Source organism: Anarhichas minor, unplaced genomic scaffold (genome assembly GCF_050575085.1).
Source record: "Anarhichas minor isolate MPS153535 unplaced genomic scaffold, ASM5057508v1 ptg000011l, whole genome shotgun sequence".
Taxonomy (NCBI): domain Eukaryota; kingdom Metazoa; phylum Chordata; class Actinopteri; order Perciformes; family Anarhichadidae; genus Anarhichas; species Anarhichas minor.
Genome location: NW_027466457.1, coordinates 15,437,153 through 15,450,428, shown reverse-complemented (window position 1 = coordinate 15,450,428; position 13,276 = coordinate 15,437,153). Strand labels below are relative to the sequence as shown.

The window sequence follows — 13,276 nt, the reverse complement described above, 5'->3', positions numbered from 1 at the left end:
GCTGTCAACGGGCTGATGGGAAGCAATCAGCGGCCCCGATGGCTCTAGATGGACCAGGCGTGAAGGACGTGGAGATATCATTTGATTGATGTGAACACCACTGACACTGACTGTTGCTTCAAGTCCTAACCGAAAAAAAATAATATATAAATACGAAAAGTTTGTAGTAAAGTCATTGCAACAGTAATTCCACATGGAGAAATGTATATTCCACAATGGCTTTATTACAGCCAGGGATCTAAGTGGTTCTGGTTAGTCTACTGAGTCTAGCATCTTGACACTTGAGACTGGCTTATGAAGTTATTGGGTTTTGGTTTTGCAGTGGAAAGGGTTTTAAAAATGATAATTAATTATTGTGTAAAAAAGGCACCTGTTGTTCTTTGGCTGACCTCTGACCTCTGAAGCTTTTAAATGTCTTTTAAAAAATGTTGGTTTCTTTCATGCCTTGTTTTTCAGCAGGAAATCAGTCACACATACAATAACTATATTTCATATTATTATACAATTATACAGCAGATTTATAAAGTTGTTGTGGTTTTTCAGAGTTCTTAAAGAAGCTTTAGATACTGTTGGATAAAATAAGAGAACGAGCAGTAAACTCTTTAACACAAAAATAATAAATAAATAAATTAGAATATACGCATATATACTTGTTTTTATTCTACTATCTGCTGTTGTAATAACATTGTAACAGCAGTTTAAATGTGTCACACTGTCACCTGAAATGTTTCCGAAAGTTGCATTATTTAGTTCAGCCAAACTAAATAATGTAAAGTATATTATCACATAGCCCACAGCACTCTTATGTGATACCTCCCCTCTCTCTCAGTCTGAGTAAAGGTTCCCCTCCCTCCTCCCTCCTCCCTCCTCCCTCCTCTCTTCCTTCCTTCTCCCCGCAGCTCTTCTGTTTGTTTGCACTCACTTGATCCGGAGCGGAAATTCCTCTCCGTTTTTGTGAATGACAAACTCATTAACAATTCATCAACACGGGGGCCGCTCCATCCGGCCCCCGTTTCCAAGACGACCGCCGCTGGGAGCTCCTCTGATTGGTCGGGGCCGACATAATGTATCCGATGGTAACGCCTCCCCAGTTTGCAGCCATTCAGCAAGTCCCCGCGCCGCAGAGAGAAAGAGAGAGAGAGAGAGAGAGAGAGAGAGAGCGCGCATACACAGAGAGAGACCGCAGAGCGTTGATTCACATCGCGGACTGAGCGGGGAGGAGAAACTTGTCCTGCACGCACTAATAAAGCCGATCTTAACCCGCACGGTTCACATCCAGAAGCACCAGCTCACCCCGACGTTCTACTGCGGATTTTTCCCAAAACAGGAAAGAGGAGCAGTCGCGCGCCGAGCCGTGGAGTTATATAAGAGCAGAGGACGCCTCGTCGCGAGGGCCGGTGCGACTCATTGATAAATAACACGGGCTCTCTCCGGACAGACGCATGAATGATTGCCAGCGGAGGCAGGAATCTGTGAAGGAAACCCCGCGTTGTTGTTGATCCGCGTCCTACCCAAAAGCGCACGGAGCGCATAGAAGGATCTGGACTTTCCTGCGGGCTCATCCAAGCAAGAAAGAAATCAGATTTTTTGTTTTTGCCTTCCCGCTGCAGCAGTAACCCTCGCTTCTTCAAATCATATTTGTCCCTACCAACTCCTGCTTATAAATGCTCGACAAGCTCCGACCCGTCATCCAGCTCGACTCCGTAATGGCGATCAGCAAGACGGTGGGCTGGCTCCGGGAGCTGCTGGAGACGCGCAGGGACGGCCTGCTGGTGATGGACTGCCGGGCCCAGGAGCTGTACGAGTCGTCGCACGTCGACACGGCCATCAACGTGGCCATACCGAGCCTCATGCTCCGCCGGCTCAAGAAGGGCAACCTGCCCGTGCGCTCGCTGCTCTCCGACGGCGAGGACCGGGAGAAGTTCGTGCGCCGGTGCAAGACGGACACCATCGTGCTGTACGACGAGTACAGCCGGGAGTGGAACGAGAACGTGGACGGGGGCTCGGTGCTGGGTCTGCTGCTGAGGAGGATGAAGGACGAGGGCTACAAGGCCTATTATCTGGAGGGTGAGTGCGGTTCATTCACATTTTCTGTTTTATAAGGGGGCTGCCGCTGTTCATTCACAGCCGCAGATTACTGCGCATGAGACGGAGGCGCGCGCTTCAATGTGGAATCTTAATTTGTTGTCATTTGAGTTGCACCTTGTTTACATCTTAAACATAGTGAGTCAAACATATCCTGAATGTGTATTTAAACATAATGATGTAAAATGTTTGCAGACATTCAGAAAAGAAAAAAAACATCATGCAGCTAAATGCTTGTGAATTATAAATTTAATGCATATTATTTTTGCAGAACACGCGCTCCCGCAGCGGCCTTGTATTAATCGGATTTTCTGTTTTGCATTTTTTTTCTAGGTGGCTTCAGCAAATTCCAGGGCGAGTATCCGGGTCTGTGTGAAACCAACCTGGAAGGCACCTCCAACACCAGCTCCCCCACCGCGCAGGTGCTGGGCCTCGGCGGGCTGCGGATCAGCTCCGACTCCTCCTCCGACATCGAGTCGGACATCGACCGCGAGCCGAGCAGCGCCACGGACTCGGACGGCAGCCCGCTGTCCAACCCGCTGCCCTCCTTCCCGGTGGAGATCCTGCCGTACCTCTACCTGGGCTGCGCCAAGGACTCTACCAACCTGGACGTGCTGGAGGAGTACGGCATCAAGTACATCCTCAACGTGACCCCCAACCTGCCCAACCTCTTCGAGAACGCCGGGGAGTTCAAGTACAAGCAGATCCCCATCTCGGACCACTGGAGCCAGAATCTCTCGCAGTTCTTCCCCGAGGCCATCAGCTTCATTGGTGAGTAATCCCGCAGAGCTGGAACACGCGCTGCAGCTGCTCTTGCTGCAAACTGTTACCCCCCCCCCCCCCCCCCCCCCAGGTCTCTGGGCTGTTTAGACCACATGCTCGACTATCTCCATTACTGATTGAACTGAAAAAAGCATGTTTTTAAGTTGTAAGATGCCACTTTGTGGCAAAGTCACTTTGCTTGTTTTGTCTGACCAGCAGTTAAAAAGTCATGTGATTACAGTGACACAACCAGGATGCAAAATCCTCACATTTGAGAAGCAGGAAGCGATTTATTCAACTAATCATTCCATCGCTTAATCCCTCACCCGGGAGGACAACGTGTGATTGTTTTGAATGAGTGCAGACAAAGTGAAATGGGCCGCAGATAGTCATAATCTCATTAATGGGACCTGGTCTTATAACCGGCAGGAAGTTCTCCAGGTCCCCATTGTGCAGCAGAGATTAGATGAGGTGTCCCCGGCTGTGATCTTATCAGTCAGCCGGGTGCAGGGACACACAGAGCGGGCAGATCGAGGCCATTGTGTGGAGGAGTGCGAGTCGGCCTCTAATGGCGCGCAGGCCCGAAATGCACCGGTGCACAAATGGTTTGACTTCAATGGGAGACGTCCTGGGCCCGTCTCTTGTCCCCGGGGCGCTTGTGTAATTGCAGGCACAAAGGGCAGCGTTGAAAGAGGAGAACGGGAGGGAGGGGGGAGAGTGAACGAGGGGAGGGCGGTAATTCGAGCGCAACAGGAAGGAAGTGGCATTGAAAGTAATCTAGGACATGGCATTGCCCTCCCTCCTCCCCCCTCCACATTACAAAAGGAGCCATTTACAGGCCCTGTTGACATCCTGTTCGCCCTGACAGGGTGCCCTCATGACTCCTACGTTTACACGCCCAAATGGCACCATTGTCAGAGTGGCCCCGGCGAGCAGAAGAATGGCTTAATAGACGGTAATAGTCAATTTCCCCCAAAAAATAAAAACAAAAGAATGTCCTCTGTGTTTTGTGTGCCCCCCCCCCCTTGTTTGTTGACTGACACGCCTCGGAGATAGCCAGGATAATAACTTCCGCTGCTCTCCCTCCCTGGAGCCGCTCCAGCTTCCAGCACAGCTTGACTTAAATGTCACAGATGTTTATCACAAGCTTTGTTCTGTCTGTGTGGAAAAGGGGCAGCACTTTTCATCACTTGTAGGAGGACTAGTGCGTCTCAAATAATGCCCCCCTAAACAGATCCTAACTTTAACTTAAAGGGCCAGTGTGGACTTAGGGGGATCTTTTGGCAGAAATTGATTATGTAATTCATAGTTATGTTTTCATTAGTGTTTCATCGCTTGAAATTAGAAATTGTTGTGTTTTCATCGGCTTAGAATGAGCCTTTCATATGCGCACAGGGAGCTGGTTGTCTTCATGGAGTCCGCCATGTTTCTACAGTAGCCCAGAGCGGACAAACCAAACACCGGCTCTAGACTCTGGATTGGGCCCACAAGTGTTTCTACATTACCTGTAGGCAACCGTAGTTCTCCGACACACTTGGGGGGGGGGGGGGGGGGGGAGAGTTGAGCTGTTTTCAGTTGGTTGCAATCTGCATCCTCACCGCTAGATGGCACCGAATCCTACACACTGCTCCTTTTTTTAAAACAAAGCAAACAAACTGAAGATGCCGCCGGGAACTTTTCTGACATTTTATTGAGTAAAACCTGTTTTTTAACCGCGTGTTGCTCTAAATCTGCTGTGCTGTTCTGGAAGAGGTCTATAACATTTCCACCCTTTTTTCTTCTTCTCTTCCTACCAGATGAAGCTCGAGGCCAGAAGTGCGGCGTCCTGGTCCACTGCCTGGCGGGCATCAGCCGATCCGTGACGGTGACGGTGGCGTACCTGATGCAGAAGAACAACCTGTCCATGAACGACGCCTACGACATCGTCAAGATGAAGAAGTCCAACATCTCGCCCAACTTCAACTTCATGGGCCAGCTCTTGGACTTTGAGCGCACGCTGGGCCTCAAGAGCCCGTGCGACAACCGCATCGCGGCGCCAAGCCAGCAGCTCTACTTCACCACGCCGACCAACCACAACGTCTTCCAGCTGGACCCCCTGGAGTCCACGTGAGGCCGGCCCATCGCCGGAGGTTTCGTGGGCCTCCCCTTTTTGGAAAAGCTGCAAAAAGTTTTCTCTTGTTTCCGCCGTCTGCCGGGGGACCGGGCGCCTGACCTTATTGATGCGGGGCGACCGCTGCCGAGCGTGGTGACTGGAGGGCCGAAGCTGTCTGGCCGAGACGCAGCCGCTTGCTGACGAGATGAGGAGCGACAGTAAAAGAGACAAAGAAAACGAGGAAGAGTGCAGATACCTTCTTCAATCCTATAGCACTGTCAGGACTCCTGAGGTCTTATATCTCTTTTTGTCATTGTATCTTGAGGAAACTTAAAGTGATTTGTTGGACAGCTTATGCTTCAAAGCTCCTGGGCTGGTGTGCCAAAGAGACTGATTGTTCAAACTGGACAGATCTAACAATGAAACTCTTTTTTTAAATGTTAGTTTTGGGGTCCAGCACTGGTTCCCAAGACACCAGGGTGCGTTGTCTCCTTCGTCTTCCGTGAAGACTTGCCTGTGTGGGGTAGAAGCACCCCAGCTTTAGACGGCACACTATATACTGGACTCGATTTTGCATTTGTGGAGTCTTTTCAAACATTTATACGTTGTGTATATATATCTTATATAATATAAAAAACAATACATAGTAAAAAGCCTTGCTCTAGTATATACCCTTTGCAACAAGTGGGTACTCTTTGTTTCATATTCTACTTTTATGTAAGCAAACAAACTGCATATTGATCCGTATGTTTTAAGTTGATTATGCCAAAAAAGGAAAAAAATCAAGTAGGATTTTCCAAGAATTGTGCAAAAAAATGTGTACACGTGTAATATATTTGATGATCGCTTTACGTGTGAATTCAGCCGACGGGCCTTGTCTTTGCACCCACCCTCTCACGAATCAAAGTCACCGTGGTGGGTTGCCTTACGTTTGCGCTCAGATGGGTGTTTTTTTATTTTTGCATCAGCCTTCAGAGAGATTCCCCAGATATTGTTTTAAATTTTTATTATTTTCACACAAAAAAAAGTCAACCAACCCGTGAGCAGTTTTAATATCTTTTTTTTTAATTCAATTTTTTCTAAAATTTGGCACCACATAGCATCCACGTGTTGTCTGGATCTCTGAAGGCTGGTGTGAGTCATCCTGATCTGTGCACAAGCGGTAAAAGTCTCGGACATGTAGACAGAGCTAGGAGGCTTTGCTCACCCTCGCCTCTTCAGGGAAATGCAGTTTTTACTTGTCAAGAAGATTGAAAAAGGAATGCCCCTCTACAGAGAAGGCCATTTCTCCAGAGGAAGCCATCCTTGCCACCCCCCCCTCCACTTTCCTCTCTTACGAATGTAAAGAAAAGATAAGTTATTATTAATAAATTGCTATTTTGTCTACACTTCAACCTTTCCATGACTGTTTTTCCATTGATACACTTGTTGGTTGTTTGTCTGTTTCCTCGGTGACACATTTATGTAACGCGGCACAGTCGAGTGTTGAAACCAGCCGGCCGGAGTCACGACCGCAAACACAGTCGCCGTGAATCATGGGGCTGTTATTCGCGGCGCTCTCGCTGCTCATTAACTACAGCAGCACTCGACGCTTGTGTAACAAAGTGCCGCGCACACTCTGTCCTCTGTGACAATCATTCACGAACAAAGTGATTCCAGTCACACCGTAAAAAAACAACAACAGCCCGACTGGTTTTTCCAGGTGCTGCTTTTGCGGCGAGGCCGTCGGGTTCATACAAACACTCCTGAGGGCAGGGCCTCTGCCTGCAGCCATCAAAGGGAGCTGAAAAGCACCGGGATGTGGTGTCATTTCATAGCAAGTGCGGTGGCGTGTACCTGCAAAGACCTGGAGGCCCAGGAGAAAAGGATCCTCACGGCGCAGGAGAGGGAGGAGGAGCGTTGTGTTCTCACGCAAGCAGCTTCGCAGCTCAGCAGAGACCTGCACCAACATTCCCACACATGCTGATTAACACCAGCAGCAGAGAGAGTGTGTGTGTGTGTGTGCGTGCGTGTGTAATTCCCTGGAGTGTGGGGTTAGGGAGAAGCAAAGAATTGATCTCCTTGCATCAAAGTTGATAGAGAAACCGACGTCAACTGATTATAACGAGAATTTCAAAGACGGACTCACGTGCAGCTCTTTTTGTCTGAGAAGACCGAATGTGATGTGTTCATCAAAAGTCCTCAAATGGAAGTTCAGTTAAATGCGTGAGGAAGTGCAAAGTACACCGAGTAGAAATGGTGAGGAATATGTAGCAACGTAGTTCAAGAGGTTCAGAGTCGTGAAAAAACATAATGACCAACGGAGCCTTCTATTAAATTATAAAATAGACAATGTCAAAAACAGTACTTTTTCATCTCTTCAGCATATATATTTCCTTTCCTAAATATGCAGAATACAGAAAATATAAAGAGATCGTATCTATTTGGAGAGAAAATGACACAAAATAGGAAGGAAGTCTTGTACTTCTTTTAAAACTCAAAGCAAGATTAAAAAAAATTACATTAATTAGCAATGAAATGTGATAGATAAGCAATTATTGGACAACGTAAATTGTAAAAGTCTCTGACATGTCTTTTTTAGGTTTAAACTGGAAATGCAACCTGGCATGCCGCTGAACAAAGCCAGTCAATCATTGGCGATGCAACAAAGGCCCAAACCTGCACGCTCATGTCCTAACATGAATGATTTATAAAAAGACTCCTATGTTTTTAGAATGCGTCAGCGCTCCCCCTTTTTGCCCACTGTTCAGTTGAAATATTTTCCGATTCCTGGATAATCATTTCATCATAATATGACAGCTACAAACGAGCTGTAACCGCAAAATACACACAACTTCTTTTTATGGATTTATGGAGAGTTTTGCAAGAGTTTGCATAACAAAATGCAAAATACAGGAATCCGACAGTAGTTTTCCCTATTTATACATACAGGGTTCATACTGGGAAAGCTTTGCACGTGCAACCTTATCAAAGCGGAATATTAGATAACTATAGTGTTATATCTTTTATGTTTGGGTGTTTACAGTGATCATTTCCATTCAAAAGGTTGTAAATCCAGTTCTTTAAGGTCATTGTAGTACACTGGACAACTTTAATCAAATAAAACATAATTTCCCAACAACAAACTTGTGGCTGGTGAAAATGCTGAGTGGCTAGTCATTTTGGAAATCTACCGGAGCGGAAAAGTTCATGCCTACAAGTAGTGTAAAAACACAAGCCAGCTTTTTCAGTTCATAATAATTTTAGTTACGATATATTGTATTATTAGTTGTGTATACAGACAAATTTGCCTCAAAGACATGGAAATGTATTGTCAAAAATGTGTATAAACCCTGCATACATTTGTGAATTCTACTGTATACAGTGGCATTCATTGCACCCAGTCAGACCAAATAATAGTGTTTGAGAGGTTCAGCCAGCCGGGTGAAATTCAATGTCTTGCTCAAGCACACTATGGCAGATTTGGACCCACTGGCTGCTGCAGGGGATCAAACCTGTGAAACCCGCAGGTGAAGGGACAGGTCTCTCCTGTGGACGGGTGTCGTCCATCAAACCTGAACCCGACTATGGCCAAGCTCTTATTCTTAGCGTGGGCGGCCGTGATGTCATGGCAGGACCGGTGACTGACGGATAGGGTCGGGGGGTATGCGTGGCACGCCGAGGGCCCCGGGGCCGTTCTTCCTGTCTGCGGCTTGGCCTTTCGTGGTTTTTAAAGCTCAGGATTAAAAAGGGCACAGAAAACTACCGGCGCTAATTTTAGACAGGCACGTAGAGGGGCTTGGCCGACCCCCCCATCACCTTCATTGCAGCGGCACAGCGGCTACGACAGGACAGGCCATACAGGGATCTGGAAACACGTATGTTCGGGTCACGGCGAGGGCTGTCAAGGGGGTTGGCATGTTGACATATAGTCAGAAGACAGAATGTACAGTAGTGAGGAGATGGGCATGCGTTCAGACTAAAAAAAGCTCTGCATTAAAAATAAAAAAGTGAGGGTCTGCTTTGGTGGGCTGCTACAGGTATGGGTGAGGCTTCAAGGCTTTAAGGCTTCTTAGATGCCATAACTTGGCTTGTGATTCCAAGGTTTAGTGGCACCAACAAGGATTCATTTAATCTGAAATAAATTCTAATCAGAGTTTAGCAAAACTAGGTCTAAAATGAGGAAATCCAGATTTGAAACAAAGTAGAGCTCCGTTGCACAATGTCAACTAATCTCTGTCTAGTAAATACAAGTTTCAACCAAAATGAAATAGAGTCTGGACCTCATAGGCTTAGTAAACGTTTGTTTAATCTGTAAATAAATGTGAGAATAACGTTTGTTTGTGGCTTGGTCATCTGTGGCACCTCAAATGTTGGTCTATATAAAAAATGATCACCGTGTGCTTGGTGACAAAAAGTGCAACCACAGTAAAACACCGCCCCTCCTCACCGGAACACTACAAGTTGCAGTCTTTCCATTAAAATACATGATCGAAAGCATTTCTCCTCAGCAACATGTCCTCGTGTGAATATGCTGCAATGGAGCGCAATCAAACTACATTTCTGGGGGTTTAAGATTGCCATCTTTGAAGGGAGCTTCCAGCTAAATGTGACTGATGTATCATTCAAACACGATTGCAGATGTTGGGGAAAGTAAAGCAGTCGCAGATGGCCGCACCAAAAGGAAGACGTGAACCCTGAAGGTATGTGATTCAGGAGGAAGTCGTCTTGTTCTGACTTTTAAAGCTAAGAAAGCACACGATGGACAGAAAAGTCATGTCAAGCAACTAATTAGAGCTGGAACGGTAAATGAAATATATTTTGTATATCTGAAATGATTAATAATTGAAGCATTATGTCTTCTGGGTTACGAGAGTTATGCTGATAGCATGAATTTAATTTAAACTTTGACCGCTACTGTCACCAGTAGGAGCTGTGGTAACATCTGTAGAGTGCTGCAGGGATGACGTATGTTTGCGGGCCAACTCGAAAGTTAGCATCGCAATGGTTCCCTCGACAAAATGCCAACAGGACATTTCCATTGGATTTTGGATTATTGTAGAAAATAAACTCTGTGGCAAACAGACATTCATGATACTTTAGGATACAGCAAGATAATCTTCACAGATGAACACCACTGTCATGATTTGTGAAGCTTGAACGCAATCGGCAGATGTGAAAAGCTAGCGTTGGTCTACGTTGGCGTGATGAGGTTTTGTAGTCTCATTAAAGACGTGTAAAAGCTTCAAAAGCGGGGTATTTACTGGCGTATTTTATATCGTAGAGCAAAAGTAAATATTTCGTGAGCTTGTGTTGAACACAGACTTTATTTCAGCCATCTAACGAAAAACCCATAAAGAAAATGCTGACTCATTTCTGGGGTTTTGGACTCAAAAGAACTTTTCCCTTATACACACATTTTTATTTATTTATTATAAAAAGCCAAATACAAGCGAGATCCAGACATCAGCATGCTGCATATTGGAATAACTCAATAGCTCAACTGCTATTTTGGCTGGAGAGTTGTTTGGTAGCAGAAATGGCTCACGACTCCAGGTGCTCGGTGATAACGCCGTCCTCCAGTCGGAGCAGCCAAGTTGCCAGTGCGTGGGGAGGTTTTTGTTCCAGAACAGGAGCCCTGAGCCAAAGAAAAAGAGTAACTTTTAAAAGTCTGAAAACAGCACCTGGACAAAGTCGTTCTTGAAGTTTCTGGCAACTTCTGTTGCTTTGTGTTACGGAGCTTCAACAAAAAGCCTGCGTGCTCATTTCTCCGAACACGTGCTGCAAAGTAACACTTTGCGGTGTTGAAAACGCCACGTCCGCTCTGTGATTGAGTTCGGACACGACGTCCAGCTGTGGGCTCGCTGTGGAGCGTGGCTGCCCACCCCCCCGCTCCCACCGGCGTTCTTGGCCATGAAAATAAAGGCAAGAGGATGCCCGGCTAAACTTGGTGCGCCTGCTAATCCTCTGCTAACGGTTCCTGTCCCTCTTACCCTCCAGCGACAGCGTGTTGACAGCAGCCTCCACCCCCCCCCCCCCCCAAATTTCTCCCTCCACCATCCATCCCTCCATCAGCCCCCCCGCCCACCTGTCTCATGTCACATTGCTTCCCCCTCATCCACTCCAGCAATTTCCTGTTGCCCTCGCAGATCGTGTTACAAGTTCCAAAATTGCAAAGGCAGACACACACACGCGCGCACACACACACCTACACACACACACACACACACACACACACACACACACACACACACTGCGTTCAAACTCACTCTCAAAACACACAGACATAAAAGGGAGCAAACACTCTCTGACACACACACACTCACTCTTGCATGCCAGCCGTGCTATCATTTTCACTGCCAACCCTCACAATCTCCTCGCTACACCATCACACTTTCCAACTCTCTCTCTCTCACACACAAACACACACACACACACACACACACGCACACACACTCTAACCAGATTATTAATCCCGTTCAGGGAACAGGCTGTGACCAGAATCTCTTCGGAAGCAACAGATGGACCAGCTCCCAAAAAAAACAAACCCCAAAACACTTCCTGTCGGAGGATTTACACACAGACACATTCATGTTTACTTATAAGTCACTTTTAAGGACATTACATTTATTTCCTGGAGACGTGTCTTGACCCGAAACATGAATACTGCTCTCCTAACCCTAACCCTCAACCAGTGACCCCAAAAATGTGTTCAGGTGTTTGGAGAAAATCATTTTGAGAAATACACTTTTATTCTTAAATTCTTCTTTTAATTTAGTATTTTTGCAACACTGCTATTTATATGTTTCTTTCATACAGTTATAATTCGTGCTTTTTTTCTTTCTAGAATCTCAAAGACAGTTTCTGTGTAACAGTATGAACACAATGATTGGTGTGAGAATTGGCAGCGATACAAGGAACAATCTTGCCTCCTCTTGCTCCCCACAACCATCTACACACCTGCTCCTGCTTCCCTGTGTGGCCTCTTCCTCCCCCCACCTCCTCACCTGCATCTCATTCCCTCATCAGCCTCTCACTACATAAACCAGCTCCATTCGTTTCCTACTGCACACCGTCAGAGCTGCGATGTGGTTTTCTGTCGGTGCGCCCGAGCGGTCTGCACATCTTGTTTATCCCCAAACAGCTAACGCACCAACAGACAACCCTCAAAACTCACCAAGAAATCCATTTCTTTATTTGTCTGCTGATTTCTCCTCTGATCGTTATGAAGCTTTGAAATAAGTTTGAATACGTTTTCTCCAGTTGAAACATTTTCATCACTTGTTTTGCATTCTGTCTGAATTGAACATCAGTTGGGAGGACACTTTAGACCAATTAACTCCTCAGGAAGCCGGTTTATTTGCTTCAACACAGCTGATGTAAATGCAGCTAATTTGGATTTTCTTTTTTGCTTTTTTACATTTTGATTCGATGTAGCAGGACAAACGCAGGTGCTATTAATAACATTAAAGCCAGCTGATTCCATTCAGATGTTCCAGCTGCCACCAGGGTGATGCTATTGAACATGTTGGTTTACTGCATACTTTGGAGCCTGAGGGATATTTTATTCCACCTGTTTGTGTCCCGTTAAGTCAATATGTTGCAATACACACACCGGCTTTTATTTGTGGGCTTCATAGCTGGAAGTGAAACCACAAGACTTATCTGTATCTGCTTTGCAGCAGGCAGCAGTGTTCTTGTACTATCTTTGTCAGGACCAGATTGAGTGTCGACCTTGCCAGAGAGGGGACGGTTTGTCATGTCCGCAGTGTGCTCCAACTTGGTCGTAGGGTTAAAGCTGCAACATGTAACACGCAGCCACATGCTCCAAACAAATAGGGGTCAGGATTTCACCTCTATGACTGGGTCCAAAATTCAACCAAACTCCTGAAACTCTGAGCGACGGTAAAATTAACATTGAATTCAGCCATCAAATACCCCAGCGCCGGGTGTCACGGAGGGCTGGTGGGGTGCTGGTTCTAACTTGTAAAAGCAGCAACAGAAAGTTGACCACGAAGCCAGGGTGCGGGTCATTCTTTCGTTTCCGCCACTTTGGATTTAAAATATAAAATGCACACGGATCATGAATGCATTCAACGTGTCCTCATACAACGATTCGTATGATACAAAAAAGTGACATTTTTTTGTGCGTTTTCCTACGCGTGTCGATGCACGCTCGTTACACGCGTACGACCCTTTCAAAATAAACCACTGTCTTCACAGGAAACAACTTAGTTAAGTTTTGGCAAAAGGTCGTGGATTGGGTTAAAAATAACTACGGAAGTGACGTTACTGAGGAACGCAAGTTGCGTGACAAATAAATCAAAGTTGACTTCTGGTTTCACACGGGGAACGAAC

General features: G+C 46.2%; 1 protein-coding gene across 1 annotated transcript; it reads left to right on the top strand.

Moving 5' to 3' along the window:
• The first annotated feature begins 1,155 nt into the window (after positions 1–1,155).
• dusp6 (dual specificity phosphatase 6) lies at positions 1,156–6,327 on the top strand. The gene is made up of 3 exons (XM_076089632.1): positions 1,156–2,067; positions 2,419–2,856; positions 4,644–6,327. The coding sequence occupies exons 1-3, from the start codon at positions 1,665–1,667 to the stop codon at positions 4,955–4,957; spliced, it is 1,155 nt and encodes a 384-aa protein (XP_075945747.1). The 5' UTR covers positions 1,156–1,664; the 3' UTR covers positions 4,958–6,327.
• Positions 6,328–13,276: the final 6,949 nt, after the last annotated feature.